This window comes from Aquarana catesbeiana, linkage group LG09 (genome assembly GCF_042186555.1).
Source record: "Aquarana catesbeiana isolate 2022-GZ linkage group LG09, ASM4218655v1, whole genome shotgun sequence".
NCBI lineage: Eukaryota > Metazoa > Chordata > Amphibia > Anura > Ranidae > Aquarana > Aquarana catesbeiana.
The window spans coordinates 69,733,372-69,755,298 of record NC_133332.1 but is presented as its reverse complement, the minus strand read 5'-3'; the positions used below and the strand labels follow the sequence as shown (position 1 = coordinate 69,755,298).

The 21,927-nt window shown below is 44.6% G+C and overlaps 1 protein-coding gene across 1 annotated transcript in view; it reads left to right on the top strand.

Moving 5' to 3' along the window:
* The window catches only part of LOC141107783 (galectin-4-like), a 41,672-nt gene that overhangs the window by 8,256 nt on the left and 11,489 nt on the right, over window positions 1–21,927 (top strand). The window contains exons 2-3 of the mRNA XM_073598753.1: window positions 6,649–6,737; window positions 16,316–16,520. Of these exons, the coding sequence (XP_073454854.1) occupies window positions 6,649–6,737; window positions 16,316–16,520 (294 nt within the window). The remainder of the gene's footprint in view (window positions 1–6,648; window positions 6,738–16,315; window positions 16,521–21,927) is intronic.

Genomic DNA, 21,927 nt, shown 5'->3' with positions numbered 1-21,927 from the left:
TTTATTTGTTTTTTGCCCCCATTGACCTCCAAGCCTGAGGCATTGTTTACTCCCACTGAATCAGGGGCATTCTCTTGTCCTACTGCCAATATGTGGGGCACTATTCCTCTCAATGACACCAATGATGGGGCACTATTAATTCCACAGACACCGATGATGGGGGCACTATTCATTCCATGGACACCGATGATGGGGGCACTATTCATTCCACAGAGACCGCTGATGGGGGCACTATTCATTCCACAGACACCACTGATGGGGGCACTATTCATTCCATGGACACCAATGATGGGGGCACTATTCCTCCCACTAATACCAATGATGATACCAGTCTGGCCCCCCCTAAAGATGCTGGGCACTATTCCTCCCACTGACACCAACATCGTTAGTTTACTGAAACTAATGATGGACCACTTCCATCCACTGACAACAGCATTGGCCACAATATCACTAACATTGGGCACTATTCCTTCCACTGATACCGACTATGGGGCACTATTCCTTCTCCTGCTGACCGCAGGTGCTATGTATTTTTTTAAAACCCACTGACACTGGGGCATTTTCTACTTCTACAGCCTAAAGTCTGAAGGACAGTGAACTGGTCTTTTGCTTAGTAAGTTTGAAGACCCCTAATCTAGACAGGGCTAGTCGCACACTCCTGCTTTAAGATGTATTAAATAAAGAATAATGTTTGCAGTAACTTGCATGTACTCTTATGTTTTTAAATACAAAGTATCACAGGAAACATCTTAAAACAGAGTAGGATGTAGATAAGTTCCAGATGTCTGTTTTTTTGGAGGAGTTCAGATTTTTCCAACTCCCCCTAAAAAAAGGGAGGAACCAGGGAAAGTTGGCATGGATTCGGTCAGCACTGCCAAGCTGACTAGTTCTCAGCCATTTGTTACAGAACAATCCCTTAAAGTAAATGTGTACTTAAAATATAAAAGTGATCCTTTATATTATGCACCATAACATGCAAAAACATACCCTCAGGCTTTCTAAAAACCTGCACTGTGCACCGCCGGGTCTCCCCAGAACAACCCAGTAGTTGGAATATGTGGTGTGTATACCTGTCCCTTCCCATCCCACAAAGCAGTGGGTAACAGATCCTTAGTCCTAAGCACTGCCATGCTGTGCAGGCCTGTGCAAATATCAGCATTACTGCCATAGAGCCTAGGTTCGCTCTACTGCGATGCGATGCGTTGCGATGTACTGCGAATTTGATCAGTTTTTTTTTGTTCTGTGTGAGGTGCGAATTCGCCTTGCGTTTTGAGGTGGACAGGTGCGATTTTACTGCGAATTTCAGGAGGCAGACAGTGAACAATTTGCAGAGATGTGAACTGTGTGCTGTGAGTTTACTGCAATTTCAATTGAAGCCTATGAAGATAAAATTCACACCGCACCATAGGAATTCACATCGCACTCACAGTCAACACTACTCTTTTTTTTCCTCGCACCAAATTCGCAACACATAGATGTGAACCAAAGCCATGGAATACAATGCTTTTTACATGACCTGCGAATCTGTGTGTTCCTAAGCCCAGGTTCACACTAATGTGATCACATGCGATGTCTGTGAGATGCGAGTTCAGCCATACATTTGTATCTCGCATTAGATTCGCAGGAAAAAAGTGCAGGGGCTTTTTTTTCCCCGCACTGAAATCGAATCGCATGGGTGTTCTCACCTATGCGATCCGATTCCTGTGCGAGTTCACAGTTCGCACTGTGATCTGTGAACCGATCTGGGGGTGTCATTAACAATGTATTGACACCTGCAGCGGTTCGCAGAAGGCAGTGTGAACTGCCTGCGGGAGAGATGTGATGCGGGAACCAGCGCTGTAATTGTGCTGGTTCCCGCATCGCATCAATATGAACCTAGGCTTAGGTCTCTCATCGGCCCACTGAGAGGCTGAGCCAGCTGCTGGTCAGTCATCTTGGCGGATCCCGACATTATTTTTGCTATCCCAGCAGAACCTGGAGCGGATCTATGACGTCAGCCGACAGCGGGCTTTTGTCTGCTGTTGGCTGAATCTGGGTGACAGGAGTGCAAAACTAAGTGCGCTTTTGTTGATCCCCAGGAGAAGTAGGGCCTAGAAAAATCTTTGGCCCTACTTCTCCTTCAAAAGTGATCACCTGAAAAATCTGTATTAGCTAGGTGCTGTTTTATCATAAACTTTGCCTCCACACATCCCTTTATTCTCAAAGAGCAAATAGAGACAGACTGCTACATTGTGCCCTAGGCACTATTTGCAGGCTATGCCTATCATGAGATGGGATGGGATGAGACGAGATGATGAAACATTGAGTACATTCTCTACATTCTCTTTGCTTGAACTGAAGGAAGGGCTGGATCAAGGTGTGTCAACAAAAGCCTCATACACAACTGAGTCAATGTAGAACATATAGTGCTTTGTTTATCTACCAATAACAGGCTATTCAGACAAAAAATACTTCAGTGTCTTTTCAGAACTACGTTATATTACCAAAAGTATTGGGACGCCTGCCTTTACACGCACATGAACTTTAACCGCTTCAGCCCCGGAAGATTTGACCTCCTTCCTGACCAGAGCACTTTTTGCGATACAGCACTGTGTTACACCAAAACAAAATTGATGTCCTTTTTTCCCCACAAACAGAGCTTTCTTTTGATAGTATTTGGTCACCTCTGCGTTTTTTATTTTTTGCGCTATAAACAAAAAAAAGAGCAACAATTTTGAAAAAAAAGCAATATTTTTTACTTTTTGTTATAATAAATACCCCCCAAAAATATATAAAAACTATATTTTTCCTCAGTTTAGGCCAATATGTATTCTACATATTTTTGGTAAACATGCTACCTGTAGAATTTTTTAAACGTCGCCTATGGAGATTTTTAAGGGCAAAAGTTTGTCGCCATTCCACGAGCAGGTGGAATTTTGAAGTGTGACATGTTGGGTATCAATTTTCTCGGCGTAACATTATCTTTCACAGTATAAATAAAAATTGGGCTAACTTTACTTTTGTCTTATTTTTTTAATTCAAAAAAGTGTATTTTTTTCCCAAAAAAGTGCGCTTGTAAGACCGCTGCGCAAATACGGTGTGACAGAAAGTATTGCACAGACCGCCATTTTATTCTCTAGGGTGTTAGAAAAAGAAATGTATAATGTTTGGGGGTTCTAAGTAATTTTCTAGCAAGAAATCCCCAGTTTTTTTACTTGTAAACAACACATCTAAAAAAGAGGCTCGGTCCTTAAGTGGTTAATCAGCCACAGAACCTGTGTAAGTAATATGTGTTCGGGTTTAAAGGGACGAGGTAATCTAATGTAAGGACTTGTAGCCCTAATCACCTGTACAACCGCCTGTAAGCTGTTCTGAGAAAATGGAAGGACACATTGCTTTATTTTGACATGTCTACCCTAAAAAGAAAAAAAAAGCCCTTTCTTCTGCCTTGCACTGGGGCAGAGAAGTCTACCTGCTTTTTTTATGGGCTACACCTTTTTAGGTTTGCTTTTATTTTGATAATTAAATATCAGTTAATTGCATTATTCCTTATTATGAAAAAATGGAATCTGTTGGAAAATTACTCTATTTACAGTAATTATAGTGAATCTGACGCTGAGAGATGATTTAAAATGCTGCAGGCACAATTCTCTACACACTAATACACCAATGACTCAAGTAATAAAGTCATGCTGTGACCTGTGCAGAGCTTTAACTAAAGTGCTGGTTGCAATGCCAGCACTATACAATAGACACGTCAAACAAAAGAAAACAAGTTCCAAACTGTGCTTAGCTCTAAGCTAGAGATCAATGAATAGATTGTATTGCAATACAGCGCTATTTTAGAGATCAGAGGAATTTATGTCGAGAATAAGGCTGGCCATTGATGGAGTGAATTTCTTTCCTGCAACCACAGGTTGCAGGAAAGAAATTTCCTTGATTTCCTCATCAACACAGTGTTTACAGGAGAAACCGCCCCACCAGGAGAACACAATGGCTCTGCGGCCAGCCTTATTCTTGACATAAATTCCTCTAATCTCTAAAATGATTATTGCTAGCATCTATAACAGCTGTTAGCAATAATCGCATGTAAAATCCGTCAGGCTGGTTGTACCCAAGTTGATCGATCAATCAACTTGGGTACATTCAGCCTGCCCGTACATCGTTTGAATCTCGGCTAGTTCACCAGGAACCACCTATGGACGGCTTTAGTCAACAAGGAATTTGATCGAAATGTAACTGTAGTAAGACTAGAGAGCATTGTATGTAGATCTTGTCCAGTCATAGGCTGAAGGCAAGGACAAGACCTCCCTGTATTGCTTAAAGCAGAAGAAAACCCATCCATTTACCAGTTTTGAAAAAGTTTCATTTCCGGCACGTGCCGGAAATATAAAACTCCCATTGGTTGTGCTCTCAACCAAACTGTCAAACCATCCAATGGCTGGTGTCATGTCATAACTGATCACCTGTGCAGCACCATGGCAGTTGTAGATTAAACAGAGGCAAAGATGGCAGCTTCCTTGGCTAAAAACGATAGGAGGGCTTACTTACACTTTAACTGCAGTAGAAAAAAAATAAGGTCTCCTACCCCTGTCACTTTTTAAGGTGGACCCAATCAGACCATCCATTGCCCTCTATGGAGCAGCGGATGTCAATGGACATGTGTCCATTGAAACCCGCTAACATCCAATCCTAACCGCTAAGAACAAACAGATGGGGATCCGTACCCCATCCATCTGGTGGATTGGATCAGATGACAGTCGGATAGAAACAGACAGGTGGTCCATTTCCATCGGAGTGCCCATAAAGGAAAGTGGGCTGTGTCCACTCTACATAAGCAGAGAAGACACCCAGCTGAGCAGGCAGATCTGCCCATCTGAAAGAGGCCTTAACATAAAAAATGTTACACTTCCCTGTTCTGTGCAACAATATGGCACAGAGCCGTCCCTTACTTCCCCTTCCAGTAGTCCCATGCCAGCACTGTCAGCCTCTCCCTGCTCTGTGTGCCACCTTAGCAATCCAGGTGTTACAGAGGCATGCATGGGTGGGTGCTCCTGAGTCGGGCTGTGTGCATCCATTGACACACACAGTGCCAGTAAGCCACACCCACACACACGCCCTCGTCACAGGAGTTTGATTGACAGCAGCAGAAGTCTATGGTTCTCACTGACCTCGGTATCTTCAGTGAAAGCAGAAACTGAAAGGAGCTGTGCCACTGGCAACACAGCGCTCTGAGGGGGGCCCACTGTGACCCACACTGCAACCATGGATGATCCCTGGTTGACAGTGAGAAATGATCGGTGCGGCGGTGGGAGAGAGTTACAAGCACCGATTTCCCTGTATAGTTTTTTATTGAGGCAGCTGACAGCCGTGTCTCCTCCTCTCCCTCCCGCGGCTGTAAGCTGAAAAGCTATACAGGGAGATCAGGGCTTGCAACTGTCCGCACCACCGCACCGATCATCCCCAACTGTCCCCCTTGTCCTCCTCCTCTGGCTCCCCCTGTGTGCTGTTCCTCCGCCCTGCCCCCCTCGTCCCCCCACAGCCAGCTTACCTCCTCCCCTCTCCCGCCAGCTGCTTTGGAGGATCTGTCAGGATGGATGGCAGAGGAAGGGGCCGGTAAACATGTCATTTGGGCACAGTGAGCGATTGCTACCGATTGCTCCTGTGTCCTTTGATAACTGAGCCTAGTAAACTTTACTATGTTTACTCTGCTTCAGTTTATGAAAGAACAGGAGCCCTTTGCATTCATCTTCAGTGCAGCTGAGGCTAGAAAGGGACTAGGGATTCTGTGTCCTCAATCCCTTTCTCTGTCTCAAGGGGGAGATGTCAGGGGTCTGATATCTCACCAACAGGGCTGAGAAAAAAAATTTGCAATAAATATTTAATAATTAAATTGTAAAAAAAAAAAAAAAAAAAAAAAAAGATAAAAAAAATAAAATTGTAAAAAATAATATATAAAAAAACTACTGACACTGCCCCCCACTCCCCGTCCACTGCCCCAATCCCCTCCCCCCACCCCTCCAAAAAAAAGCATTGTGAAATAAAATGGAAAAGCAAATGAAATTGTAAAAAAATAAATGAATAGAAATAAACTACTGATACTGTCCACTGCCCTACTGACACCGTCCACTGCCCCATACCCCCCCCCCCCCCCTTCCTCAGAAGCACTGTGAAAAAAATAAAAATAATTTAAGAAAAATAATGAAAAATAAAATTGTAAAAAATACCTCCACCTCCATACACTCCACACCCCTCTCCTGCACATACTACCCACCGCCTTCCACTCCACACCGTACATTCCCTATTTTAAATGACCACATTCTGCACAATGTAAGTTGTCTCAGACTCTATTAAACCACACTTTTAAGCCTTGCCCAATATTTAGCACAATTTATACCACACCCACATTTTACAGCGCCTTTTTTTTTTTTTTTTTTTATACAATGCCTCGGGCCCACTTTTTATCTCACACGGGCCCACTGATTTCATTATATGCCCCTGCTCTGTACTGTGCAATAATAAATGTGTGTGTTTTAATAAATAATCCTGAATTGTAAATATGGTGCTTAGAAGCTATTATATTTTATACTGCTGGCTTGGGCACAGGCTGCCAAAATGGTATTGTCAGTTGGGTCCTGCTTACAGTAAACATTTCTCTCCTTATTACAGCCAATACCTTATACTACAATAATTGCTGGAGGGTTGCGACAAGCAATGGCTGTCTTTATACAGGCCACACTCCCCAGTGATCATAAGAGGTAAGACTACTTTATTTACTGCTATGGCATTCCCTTTGTCTTACAGTGTAGACTGGTTTACTTTCATTTTTAATGTTGAAGTGATATTAAACCCTCAATTTTGTAAGCACATTCAGCAAATGATTTCACCACTTACTGAGTATACAGTTTTTTTTTATCATTTAATCCTTACCTACAGTGGGAAAAATATATATTTGATCACCTGCAGATTTGGTAAGTTTGCCCATTTACAAAGAAATGAAGGGTCTATAATTCTTATCATATGTGTATTTTAAATGATAGAGACAGAATATCAACCAAAAATCCAGAGATGCTGTTAGGAGATGCTGATGTAAATTCCAACACCTGTCTGTCTGTTGTCTGCTAAAATGTGTATTGTAAATAAGTCTCTAGTATGGGATCTAAGAGTCATTAGATCCCCATTGTTGTTTGTGTTAATTAACTCTGCTATTGTGTGAAGAAGAGTCTATGTTGATTGTGATAATGTTGATTGGATTTTCTGAACTACAAGACGGCCAGTCTGGCCTAAAGGTCATGTCTGAGTCATCTAGGCTGTCTAAAAGGATTAGTTAATTAGCTCATGTTAATTAGGTTAATTAGGTTACAGCTGTATTGTTAGAGTAATATGAGCAGGAGGTCTGCACCTCCACTTTTAGTGTATAAAAGCCTGTATTTTGCAATAAAGGATAGATTCCTGGTTGAACTTACATACAGCCTGCCTGGTGTTTGTTCTGAGCTATCACAACTGGGTTAGAACGGCACATAGCTGAAGTTCTAATCCCGGAGCATTGGATGACCGAACCATCAGACGTTGCAATCTGATTCAATAGCTGCAGAGGAGTGTCGGGAGAGTGGAACCGAGCGAGCAAAGGGGCTCGTTACAATACAAATGTCATAAATTGAGTTGCAGTTCAGTGATAAAAATAAGTATTTGATCCCCTACCAACCAACAATAATTCTGGTTCCCACAGATTGGCTACAGTATGTGCTCATGTGGTACACAGATTAGTCCTGTCAATTTAAGAAAGTGCTCCTAAGGACAACTCGTTATGTGTATAAAGGAAATCTGTCCACAGAATCTCTTTCTTCCATTCAATCCTCACGATCATGGGCAAGACCAAAGAACTGTCAAAGAACGTCTGGGACAAGATTGTAGACCTGCACAAGGCTGGAATGGGCTACAAGACCATCAGCAAGAAGCTTGGTGAGAAGGAGACAACTGTTGGAATGATTATTCGCAAATGGAAGAAATACAAAATAACCATCAATCGCCGCCGGTCTGGAGCGCAAAGCAAGATTTTGCCTCATGGAGTAAGGATGACCATGAGAAAAAAGAAGGATCAGCCCAGAAATACACAGAGGAACTTGTGAATGATCGCAAGGCAGTTGAGACCACAGTCACCAAACAAACCATTCCTAACACAATACGTTGCCATGGATTGAAATTCTGCAGTGGCCGCAAGGTCCCCCTCCTCAGGAAGGCACATGTACAGGCCCATCTGAAGTTTGCCAATGAACATCTAAATGATTCAGAGAAAGATTGGAAGAAAGTGCTGTGGTCAGATGAGAACAAAATTGAGCTTTTTGGCATCACCTTGTTTGGAGGAAGAAAAATGCTCACTATGACCCTAAGATCACCATCCCTACAGTAAAGCACGGAGGTGGAAGCATTATGCTTTGGGGCGGTTACTCTGCTAAAGGTACAGGACAACTTTGCCGCATTGAGGGGCCAAAGGACAGGGCCATGTAATGTAAAATCTTGGATGAGAACCTTCTTCCCTCAGCCAAAACACTGAAGATGGGTCGTGGGTGGGTCTTCCAGCATAATGACCTAAAACATACCACCAAGGCAACAAAGGAGGGGCTCAAGAAAAAGCACATTAAGGTCATGGAGTGACCTAGCCTGATTTAGAGAAGATCTGTAAAGAAGTGTGGACTAAATCCCTCCTGAGATGTGTGCAAACCTGGTAACCAACTACAAGAAACGTCTTACCTCTGTGCTTGCCAGCAAGGGTTTCTCCACCAAGTACTTAGTCATGTTTTGCTTGGGGATCAAATACTTATTTTACTCACTGAACTGCAACTCAATTTATAACATTTGTATTATGTGTTTTCTCTGGATTTTTGGTTGATATTCTGTCTCTATTATTTAAAATACACCTATGATAACAAGATCCTTCAGTGGGCAAACTTACAAAATCTGCCGGGGATCAAATAATTATTTTCCCCATTTGTATGTTCCAATTTAAATTGGTAGTAAAGGCCTTTAGTTTATGTTTTACGTACAGGTAACCCTATAATAAGGTTTACCTATAGTTACTGCAAATATCTCTGAAACATGCACTTTTTAGGAGATATTGACTTGTGAAGCCATTGGTGACGTCACCGGCGCATGCACTCTGAAGGAATGGCATACCTGTGCCGTTGCTTCAGAGCCCTGTGCCGTAAACAGTGACTCCTGCTTGCATGCATGGAAGTGACATCATCGCGACTCAGCCATTCAAAGGCCCGGAGCCCGCAAACCCGGAAGGAAGACCGGGTGGAGATGGAAGCCCTGTCAGTGGTGACAGCACTTTGTTTTAAGGTAAATTTCACATAATGTTACATAGTTAGGTTGAAAAAAGACAGTCCATCCAGTTAAACCATAAAAAAATAAATAAATAAATAAAATAAAAAATATCGTACAATCCAATATACTCAATTCTATACCCACAGTTGATCCAGAGGAAGGCAAAAAACCCCAGCAAAGCATGCTCCAATTTGCTACAGCAGAGGAAAAAATTCCTTCCTGATCCCCAGAGAGGCAATCAGATTTTCCCTGGATCAACTTTACCTATAAATGTCAGTACCCAGTTATATTATGTACATTTAGGAAAGTATCCAGGCCTTTCCTAAAGCAGTCTACTGAGCTGGCCAGAGCCACCTCTGGAGGGAGTCTATTCCACATTTTCACAGCTTTTATGCCCCATACACACGGTCGGACTTTCCGACAACAAAATCCATGGATTTTTTCTGACGGATGTTGGCTCAAACTTGTCTTGCATACACACGGTCACACAAAGTTGTCGGAAAATCCGATCATTCTGAACACGGTGACGTAAAACACGTACGTCGGGACTATAAACGGGGCAGTGGCCAATAGCTTTCATCTCTTTATTTATTCTGAGCATGCGTGGCACTTTGTCCGTCGGATTTGTGTACACACGATCGGAATTTCCGACAACGGATTTTGTTGTCGGAAAATTTTATATCCTGCTCTCAAAATTTGTGTGTCGGAAAATCCGATGGAAAATGTCCGATGGAGCCCACACACGGTCGGAATTTCCGACAACACGCTCCGATCGGACATTTTCCATCGGAAAATCCGACCGTGTCTACGGGGCATTACTGTGAAGAAACCTTTCCGTATTTGGAGATGAAATCTCTTTTTCTCTAGACGTAAAGAGTGCCCCCTTGTCCTCTGTGTTGACCGTAAAAGAGAGTAACTGAAGCAAGTAGGCACATTATAACAGTGCCTTGTAGGAGGAAAAGTTGTTTTTTTTTTTTTGGTTTATTTTTTGTTTTACTACAGCTTTAAGCTGGTGCCATTACTGTTGCCTCAGGGTGGCTCCTTTCTCTTGCAGCATTCTATGGAGCCACCCTTGTATGCAGGGACTGGAGTTGTGTCTCCCTACAATGTGTGCATCAAAGGAAACACTCACAGCCTAAGATGGCAAGGCCTTCCCTGCTGCAGACTGGCCTCAGACTTCACTGTCCATTGTTAAGTCAGATGTATTCAGCAATGACATTTTGGTGCAGTTAAAAAAAAAAGTATGGCCAAAGCTTTTTTGGCCATACTTCTCTTGTGGGTCACAGGAATGCTCTTACTTTTGTTTTCCTTTGACCAAGAAATGATCCTTACCATATTGTCAGGATTCACTTACAACTTCCTAAATGATAGCTGGCCCCAGCTCTTAGCCCACAGAGCTGAGCACCAAAGCCATCTGCACCCACCCCCTCTCCAGCCGGGTGCTCCAGTGAGTGCTGGAGGAGCATTGCAGAGTGGTGACTGAGTGTCACAGCTTTCCGCTCCCAGAAGACTGAGAAGTGAGGGTTCAGCAGTCATATGATTACTCAGTTCTTGGTCTTAAAGCTGACGTGGAACAGCTGCAGCATCCCAGGTAGCAAGGAGAACTTGCCACAAATGTGTGGTAGTGTTGAATTGTAAGTCTGTTAACTTGCTACACATTTCTCTTGGAAATTTGTACACTTGCAGAGCTTTTGAAGCACAAGTTCTAGTTGACACTTTTCCAATTTGTAGCAAATTTGAGTGGCAAGTCTCTAGCAAGTGCAAAGTTGCAGTGGTGAGTCTACAACAAGAGCTCTGCAAGTCTACAGCATGAAAATTCAGCCACAGAGACCCCTGTGGTGGGATGACTATTGCACAACATAACTGAACCAGAATTTGCAGCAGACTTGCAAAATGTTTGCAAAGAACGTTGATCTGGAGTCGTGCAAAGCAGACTTGCCACAATTTTGCAATAAAATTGTGAAGTCTGGCAAGTCTAGCAATAGCTTAGCAAGTCATTTTCAAACTTGCAGCACAATTGCTTGCTATCTGGGATCAGACTGATGTATGTTTGCTCTTTTATTAACCCCATACCCCAGATAGCAAGCATCACTTGCCACATATTTGTGGCAATGTTGAATTGCAATGCCCCATACACACGATCAGAAATTCTGCCAGCAAAAGTCGGATGTGAGCTTTTGGTCAGAAATTCCAACCGTGTGTATGCTCCATCGGATTTTTGCTGGCAGAATTCCAGCCAGCAAAAGATTGAGAGCAGGTTCGCTATTTTTCGGTCAGAAAAAGTTCCTATCCGAAAATGCGTTTGTCTGTATGCAATTAGGACGCGCAAAAAAATAACGCATGCTCGGAAACAATTTGACGCATGCTCAGAAGCATTGAACTTAATTTTCTTGGCTCGTCGTAGTGTTGTACGTCACGGCGTTCTTGACGGTCCAAAGTTCAGAGAACTTTCGTGTGACCGTGTGTATGCAAGGCAAGTTTGAGCGGAATTCCATCGGAAAAACCATCCAAGTTTTTTCTGACAGAATTTCTGATCGTGTGTATGGGGCATTAGTCTGGTAACTTGCTGCACATTTTCACTGCCAAGTTGTACACTTGCAGAGCACTTGAAGCACAAGTTCTAGTTGACACTTTTTTCCAATTTGTATCAAATTTGCGTGGCAAGTCTCTAGCAAGGGCAAAGTTGCAGTGGTGAGTCTACAGCAAGAGCTCTGCAAGTCACAGTGACCCCTGTGGTGGGATGACTATTGTACAACATAACTGAACCAGAACTTGCAGCAGACTTGCAGCAAGTTTGCAAAGAAAGTTGTTTTGGAATCATGCAATACGGACTTGGTGCAATTGTGCAACAAACTTATGAAGCCTGGCAAGTCTAGCAATAGCTTAGCAAGTTATTTTTAAACTTGCAGCTCAATTGTTTGCTATCTGGGACATCTTCTTTAACTTATAGTCAGGGCTGTTTTTCAGCGGGAACAGGGGGGAATGCATAGAATGTATGCAATGGCAAGAGGTACTAGAGTGTGCTGGAGGGTCTATTGATGCTGCCTGCTGGGGGATCTATGGTCGGTAAAGGGTCTATTTTTGTGGGGGGTCTAGTGTTGCTGGGGAGGTTTATTGTTGCTGGTGACGGATCTATTGTTGCTGGGGGGGGTGTTGCTGGGAGGGATATCGGTGAAAACCTCAAGGGATGGTACTTGGAGTTGGGTAGGGGGTGGAACCAAGGAACGTTGCTCGAAAGGTGGGTAAGTGGCAGAACAAGAGGTGATTCAGAAGGGGGGGGGTACCTGCACCTATTCCCTGGGAAAAAAAGGCCTGACTATAGTATAAAAATATTTGTTGTGTATATATTACTGCATCGTGTGGTCTTGTAAGACATTTTCCTTGTGAATGTAATAATAATTATAATAATAATGTAATCAAAGTGTATCTAAACCCAAGAAAAAATCTGTACTATATTGCGTCTCAACAGTCCTTAGATGTGGTGACTGCATTAGTTCTCTTTTCTTTACAAAAATAAAGAACACATGAAACCCTAAATCCTGTCAACACTTTTTAAACAGCTACAGTTTTTTTTCTTTTGGAAAAAAGGTTTAAAACTATATGAATAATATCTGAGCCTTGTAGACTCTACTAAAATTATGTAAATGTGGCGCTCGCAAATGTTATTAAACATGTGTGACTAATGCCGCGTACACACGAGCGGACTTTCTATCCTACTTGGTCCGGCACACTTTCCGACGGACTTTGTCCGCCAGGTGCGCCGGACTTTAAAACGGACGGACTTGCCCACACACGCCGGGACTTTCCGGCGGGCTAAGTCCGCCCGTCTTTCCGACGGACTTTCGCCGGAGTTCCGGCGGACTTTCAGAATGAACGGACTTGCCCACACACGGACAAGTCCGTTCATTTTGAACGTGACTCAGGTGCGACGGGACTAGAGAAGGATGTCAATCTTGCCGCTTTTATCGGCGAGATTGACACCTTGCTAGCCCCGTCGCGGGGCATACCAGGCCCTTAGGTCTGGTATGGATTATAAAGGGGAACCCCGCTACGCCGAAAAAACGGCGTGGGGTCCCCCTAAAATCCATACCAGACCCCGATCCGAGCACGCAGCCTGGCCGGTCAGGAAAGGGGGTGGGGACGAGCGAGCGCCCCCCCCCCCCCTCCTGAACCGTACCAGGCCGCATGCCCTCAACATGGGGGGTGGGTGCTTTGGGGGAGGGGGGCGCCCTGCGCCCCCCCCCCCCCAAAGCACCTTGTCCCCATGTTGATGAGGACAAGGGCCTCTTCCCGACAACCCTGGCCGTTGGTTGTCGGGGTCTGCGGGCGGGGGCTTATCGGAATCTGGGAACCCCCTTTAATAAGGGGGCCCCCAGATCCCGGCCCCCCACCCTATGTAAATGAGTATGGGGTACATGGTACCCCTACCCATTTACCTAGGAAAAAAAGTGTAAGTAATAAAACACACTACACAGGTTTTTAAAATATTTTATTAAACAGCTCCGGGGGGGGGATCTTCCTCCGGCTTCGGGGGTCTTCTTCCGGCTTCGGGGGTCCCTCCGCTTCATCTTCTCCCGGCGTCCGGTTGGTTCTTCTCCGCTCTCCGGCCTCTTCTCCCGGTGTCGCAGGTCTTCGGCCGGCCCCTCCGCTCTCTTCATGTAGCTCTATTGCGAGCGGAGGTCCGGACTTCTGGGCTTCTTGGCTTCTTGGCTTCTCTTCTCTTCTCTTCCCCCAGATGTTGACACGACGCTCTCTCCGGCTGGACTGGTCTCTGAGGGCTGCGTTGTGACTTATATAGGCGGAGACCCCGCCCCCATATGATGTCACAGTCCTTGGGCATGCTGGGACTGTGACGTTTTAGGGGGCGTGGTCGACCACGCCCCCTAAAACGTCACAGTCCCAGCATGCCCAAGGACTGTGACATCATATGGGGGCGGGGTCTCCGCCTATATAAGTCACAACGCAGCCCTCAGAGACCAGTCCAGCCGGAGAGAGCGTCGTGTCAACATCTGGGGGAAGAGAAGAGAAGAGAAGCCAAGAAGCCAAGAAGCCCAGAAGTCCGGACCTCCGCTCGCAATAGAGCTACATGAAGAGAGCGGAGGGGCCGGCCGAAGACCTGCGACACCGGGAGAAGAGGCCGGAGAGCGGAGAAGAACCAACCGGACGCCGGGAGAAAATGAAGCGGAGGGACCCCCGAAGCCGGAAGAAGACCCCCGAAGCCGGAGGAAGATCCCCCCCCGGAGCTGTTTAATAAAATATTTTAAAAACCTGTGTAGTGTGTTTTATTACTTACACTTTTTTTCCTAGGTAAATGGGTAGGGGTACCATGTACCCCATACTCATTTACATAGGGTGGGGGGCCGGGATCTGGGGGCCCCCTTATTAAAGGGGGTTCCCAGATTCCGATAAGCCCCCGCCCGCAGACCCCGACAACCAACGGCCAGGGTTGTCGGGAAGAGGCCCTTGTCCTCATCAACATGGGGACAAGGTGCTTTGGGGGGGGGGGGCGCAGGGCGCCCCCCTCCCCCAAAGCACCCACCCCCCATGTTGAGGGCATGCGGCCTGGTACGGTTCAGGAGGGGGGGGGGGCGCTCGCTCGTCCCCACCCCCTTTCCTGACCGGCCAGGCTGCGTGCTCGGATCGGGGTCTGGTATGGATTTTAGGGGGACCCCACGCCGTTTTTTCGGCGTAGCGGGGTTCCCCTTTATAATCCATACCAGACCTAAGGGCCTGGTATGCCCCGCGCTCGCCGCAATAGGAAGATTTGTTTTTCCTATTGCAGCGAGCGCGAGATGCAATACCATCCCCTCGTGTCGCATTTGGTCTGTCGGACCAGCCTACACACGAGCGGGCTTTCCGTCGGACCAGCACACACACGAGCGGACTTTCCGCCCGAAACTGAGTCCGACGGAAAGATTTCAAACATGTTTAAAATCTAGGTCCGGCGGGCTTTTGGGAAGAAGTCCGCCGGAAAAGTCCGCCGCCGCCCACACACGGGCGGATTGTCCGGCACACTCTGGTCCGCCGGACCAAGTATGCCGGAAAGTCCGACCGTGTGTACGCGGCATAAGTGTAGATGAGTGCAGATGTGAATATACAAAGCAAAAAACATATCAATAAAGTCCAAATAAATGTGCTGAATGTTCTGATCCGCAATGGAAAAAAACATTTGAAGTGCAATGGACCACAGATGCTCCAGGACTTTTCAGGTGCAGAAATGCCACCCCCACATGTGTCCCCACTCACCAAATGGCGATGACCCCCAGCTTTGCAGTCTGGGGGTTACTTCAGGCTTATGTGATGGTATCCAGAGAAGCTCAGGAGTGGTGTTGTTCACATCAGATCAAAGGATTTCTTGTTGGAATTTTATATGTTTTTGCTTTGTATATTCACATCTGCACTCATCTACACTTAGTCACACATGTTTAATAGCATTTGTGAGCGCCACATTTCCATAATTTTACATTTCTAGTGAGTAGCACTTTGTGCGTGGCAGCTGCTTTAGTTTTCTTTTTTTTTTCACTGTTTTTTCACCATTCAGCGCAAGTTTAAATTTTATATTATTCACTTGTAGGCTTTACTGTCATTGTTAAATAGTTTGTCCCAACCCTCTAACTGCCACTTTTCCTGGACAGCTTGGTCCATAAAATGGAGCTAAACCTTGAGAACAAAAATTTGCCAGCAAGTAGATATCATGGAGGTGCAGAGGACAAGAGAAACATTCCAAAATATGCTTAAACACACACCCATTGAAAGAATTAAATACAGTGTCTGTCTCTGCTCTTCTCTTTGCTCACACCTAAGCACTGAATTTACAAGTATGCTAAATCCATATTGTATACTTTGATGTATTACCATTGTTTTTTCTCCTTAGTCTTTCTTGGCCCAGCCACTTTCTATTTTCTGTCCATAGTCTCATAAATTACACGGGTTCCCCATAATAGTCATTTTTAAGAAGTGCCATTTTTCCAGACAGCTTTTTCTTCATTCTCCTCTTCTTTTATTTTAGATTTACCGTTAACTTTTCCACGGCTGAGGGTGAAGACTCAGACATTGCCCTCCACATGAACGCACGATATGACAATCGCGACCGAGTTGTCTTTAACTCACGTCAGAGTGGGCAATGGAAGGAGGAGGAAATGAAAAAAGACATGCCATTTAAGGCAGGAAAGGTCTTCAGTATGCTGTTTGAGATTACTCGGAACAACTACCTGGTGAGATAAATGGTGGCATCTAACCTATACAGATTGAAGAAGTGCAAGGGGTACTGACTATGTTTAGCAACCACTCAGATCTTGGATCTGCTTATTATATTTAGTATTATTGCAGACTGGTTTCTTTTAGTTATTGCATGTTGCACACGAGCAATTAATTTTTGCAATAATATCACTGTACAAGTTTCCCTGAGCTAGCATGCCAACTGTTGTTTTTCAAGAGCCAGAGTGAACGTGAATTAAAGAATCTGTCATGGTCCACATGCTTATGATCTAATCATGTAAATATTTAACTGTGATTTGGCTGTGGTATGGTCAATCTTATTGCTAACCCAACCAAGTCTTAAATGTTTCTAAGGCAGAATACTGAAGTTTGTAATCATATGCAAGAGTAAGGCCAATGTCACATTAGTGATCCTGTTGGCGAGAACTTGCCAGCAACAGGATTGCTATATCGGACACAGCAGGCCATTGAAATACTCTCCTCTTTTATGTGTCACTTTCTCGCTAGTTCGATAAACAAGAGGTTGCTGGCAAACTAAATTTTGAAGCATTTTTATCAATGAGAGCAACGCCATGCTTACTCAGCGGGCAAGGAAACGATACACACAATCAGGGATGAGCTCAGACTTGTTCGGACACGAGTATGAACCCGCCAGAGCTATCTCGCCAGAAAGCTGTTAAAGAAAACAGCCAATCATAGGCAGTGGAGCCATTCCCAGCCCTGCAGCCATATGTATACATGCTTCTTGTATACGAGCAACTGTGGAGCGGGGCATGCCTTCACCACCTATGACTGGCTGTCCACCTTGACAGATTCCTGGCAGGCTAGCTCAGGCGGGTATGGACTGGTGCCTGAGCAGGCCTGAGCTAATCCCTACATACAACCAGAAAGCGGTTTGCCTACACATTTTAGCAATTCTGTCACTTTCAAGCTCTTTCTAGAGACAAGTTCACTATTGTGACATCAGCCTTAGTCTTCAAATTGATCCCTGTGAGGCACATTTGAACCCGAAGCCCAGATTGTGCACTAAAGTGGGCGGATGCAACCTGGGGGCCTGTGCCCGCTCTCCCTCTTTCTTGCTTCCTCCCAGCCCCCATTGCGGGCTGGGGTTCCACTCTGTGTGGCCTCTGCTCATAAGGCAGTTCGAGTTGGGCGTTGTCTGCTGCGCTAACCCCAGGTTCCCATGCTGGCCAGCTAGGGGGTGACCAGGGGGTGAGGTGGCTGACCGGGAGGAGGAGGGCCTCTGTTTGGATGCGGCGTACACTGTCCATGCCGGGGGGGGGGGGCTCCGCTCTGTCCTCGTCCCACACTCGGTGGGACACCATTGGTGACTTTTTGCTATATGTGGACACCTTCCAGTATCGGGAGGGAACCATAAGTTGGTCTAGTCGAATGCAAACAACTGTCGCTCTATCTTCAACTGAAGCAGAGTTCATTGCAGCAGCATACACTTGTCAAGAAGCAATATGGATTCTTCAATTCAAAAGCAATTCTCATTTTTGAAGACAACCAGGGATGAATAAAGCTTAAAGTGTCTGTTAACTCCAAAAAAAAAAATACAGATCCTGGTCCCTTAAAGCGGATTACACAGTACAGTGCTTGTGCTGTGCAATATCCTCCCCTCTAATCTGTAAAAAAAAAAAAACCCTGAACCTGACACTTCCTGTATGCCCTCTCTATTCTGACCACGAAAATCGGGGCTGCTCCACCCTGGTCAAAGTACATCCCTGCATCATAGGTATCTGTCCTCTCAGCTCTCCTCTCTCCCCCCTCAGCCCCTCCTTCCTGCCTGTCATCTCCCTCTGTGTCTGTCTCCGGCCCCACCCCGTGCCTCTATTCTTGTAAAATAAAAATGTTAAATTGTCACTGCCAGCTTCTCTATTAGAGGCAGTGACACACTGTCAGTAGTTTTTAAAAACAAGTGTTCTAAATACCAAATTTGAGCTGTCTTCAGGCCAGTCACGTGACTCGTGGCCACTTTACAGCTATGATACAGTGCTTCTAGAGGGGAGACGAGCAGCCACGTGATCTCCCCGGCTGATGTCAGAGGGAGATCATGGCCCCTCCCGCAGAAGCAATCCATCGGAGCTGTAAAGCGGTCGCAAGTGATGTGACCGGCCTGAAGACAGCTCAAATTAGGTATTTAGAACACTCGTTTTTGAAAACTACTGACATAGTGTGCTATGCCAGCCTCTAATAGAGGGGCTGGCATAGTCTTATATAAATGGGTTAACAAGTAATCAGCGATCAGTAATGTAAACTATATGTATGCTTATACCTTTCTATCCAGTTGGTGGCACTGCAGTATGATAGTGTGAATTCTATGGTACAAAGTAATAACAGGATATACCTTCTGTATCTAAGTGTATGTACTTGTATTGTCCCATTTCCTGTAAGACATGATAAAGAGACATCATCCATGAAAGTAAAGTATTCTTTGCATACAACAAGCTTCCAAGCACATGATTCAATATATACTCCTTACCAGGGTGCCTTTGGGAATGCCAGTGACAAAGGCGGTGTGGCCTTTTTGTGGGGTGTCAGGGTGCGGTTGTATTTTTAAAGTGAAACAGTCAGGATTAACAGGACTCCCTAAAACGTGCATTTTGAGATGCCCAGGGATGTTAGAACAAAGAAAGAAAACCCTGGTGCCCAAAGGCACAGTTGGAACCCCTAAGGGTCTATTATAGACAGACCAAAAGATTGAGTATAAAAGGTATACATTTATTTTCATATAAAAAATAATATGCATGAGTATAAAAGGTATACATTTATTTTCATATAAAAAATAATATGCATGTAAATCAATACATAAAAACAGTGGCTGATACCCAGTTTATACAATTGTATGAGCTGACCACTGTCATGGTGCAGGATGGACTAGTGATGATCAAAATACGGACTGAAATACCCTTCTTCAGAGGTTAATTTGGTTCACAGAGAAAAGGTGCAAATAGTATAGTTTAGTATACAATAATTAGTATCAATATTATAACAATTGCAAAAAATACAAAATATTCATATATACTCATGTATGTTTAACCGTGTGTGGACTACTTACATAGTAAAATAATCCATATGGGGTAAGTCTGAGGAATAAAAGATGGTCATTCCAATCATGGGCAGCAAATAGGACAACCAATGCTTCACTGCAAGAACTAAAGACTAGGGAGCAATAGCTCCTGCTTGAACTGGGCCAGTGTCACTGTATTAGAAACATAAGGCATAGCAAAGGTCACTAAAGGTGTTTTAAGTGCATTCAGTAAAGCACTAAAATAGAGACCTATAGAGTATGAATATGATTTACATACATATTGTTATATGAAAATAAAAATTAATTTATACCTTTTATACTCAATCTTTTGGTCTGTCTATAATAGACCCTTAGGGGTTCTAACTGTGCCTTTGGGCACCAGGTTTTCTTTCTTTGTTCTAAATTTCGGGTTGGACAGACCAAATTTTTGTCCACACACATTCCTATCCCTCCCTTTCCTTGCCCTGGGATGTTATTACACTGTCTCCAATTATTCCCATTTCTTTTTATTTTTGTGGGGTGGTTTTCCTTTAACTATGTTTTTAACACAGGTCAGCTAGACTAGTGCTTTAAATTTCTATGCTTCTTTATACTAATAGAATACCCAATTGAGGTCTCACACATTTTTATGCATTGGTAGTGTTTTACTATTTCACTTTATGCTTTGAGACTTTGTGCTTTGAAATAACTGAAAAGTTTCTCTGCATTGCATTCTCTGCATTAAGGTAAAAAACCTCCTGTATCCAGAATCCCCCCAGACCCCTCTTATACTTACATGAGCCTGATATCAATCAAGCTCTGTGCACAACAGCAGTGGCTCTCTCCCTCCTCACAGGGCAAATTGATAGCAGCAGGAGCCATTGGCTCCTGCTACTGTCAATCAAATCCTATGATGAGGGAGTGGGGCAAAGCCCTGATGTCTATGTCTATGGACGCAGGCAGCGGGTTCAGAGTACCCCCCTTAGCAATCAGCTTGCTGGGGGATACTCAGCAGGGGGGAGGAGCCAGGAGTGCCAGTGGGGGACCTGAGAAGAGGAGGATCAGGGCTGCTCTTTGCAAAACCAATGCCCAAGCAGGTAACTATAACATGTTTAGAATCATTTAACTCTGGTGCCTATTGGTACATATCCATACAATGTCTATCTGACTGCATATTCTGTTCCAATGACCTATATTGGAATTGAACAGAAGAATCTCTTTATAAGTTGCAAAGTAATTTTGGACAGTGCTCATCATAAAAATAATAATTCTCCTAAAATGAGTTGTCAGTGTGCTCCCCCTTCTCCCGCGCAGTCACACCCTTTCCACCTCCTCCTTAGGAATCCTGGTGACCCCTGGACCTTTGGGAGTCGCAAAAGGTTGTTATACCATCACTGTAAGGTGTGGGACTTGGCAAGACGTAGACTCAAGGCTTCATCCATAAATACTCACACACCCCTGTGGCATAATCCCTGTTTGGCTGAACTCTTATCTGTACCCTATCATGATCTGTGGATTGCTAGAAGAGTTGTATATATAGTTGTATAGGGCTCTGAAATTGTTCCAGCAACTCAAAGCGGATTTCGGTCTTCTCAACTCAATGCATTTCCGTTACCTCCAGCTCCGTCACGCTCTCCAGACCCAATTTCGCAATTCCCCTCCGAACCTGGAGCAGTTATATATGCTGGGTGTGATACTTGGGTCGGAGCCCAAAAAACTTACTTCCATGTTCTACAACAGTCTTCTTCTCCCGTCTGCCACGGTATCAGCGTACCAATTGAAAGACCGTTGGGTGGGAGACGTGGGGGAGATGGGAGGATGAGAAATGGGAAGAAGTGTTGGATTCATGCAAAAAGGTTTCCCCTATATTGTCTGAGCGATTCATCCAACTGTAAATCTTACACAGATCTTACCTGACCCCTCTACGTATAGCTAAATATAGAGCCAAGTATAGTCCATTACGCCGTAGATGTGGAGGGTCCAGCAGAACCTTTTTTAACCTAATCTGGTCCTGCCCTGTTATTCAAAGCTACTGGTCCCAAGTGGTAAAATTCATCCATGATTGAATGGGTTCTACCCTTACACTTTGCCCAAAGCAATGTATCCTGGGAGTGTTCCCGGACCCTGAGAACGATACATTTCACCATAGAGTAGGACTGACTACCTGGAATCCTACAGGAATCCTACAAGATTCCTACAGGAATCATTATTCACGGTCAGGCTGCTGATTACCCAGACGTGGCTCAGAGCACTACCTCCTACCGTCCAAGAATGGATAGCTGCAGTCAATGCTGCGCTACCCCACAAAAAATAATTATATGTTTTAGAGGCTGTCCAGCTAAGTATGGTAAAATTTGGGATACTTGGTTAGAAACAGCCTCCACGTGTGA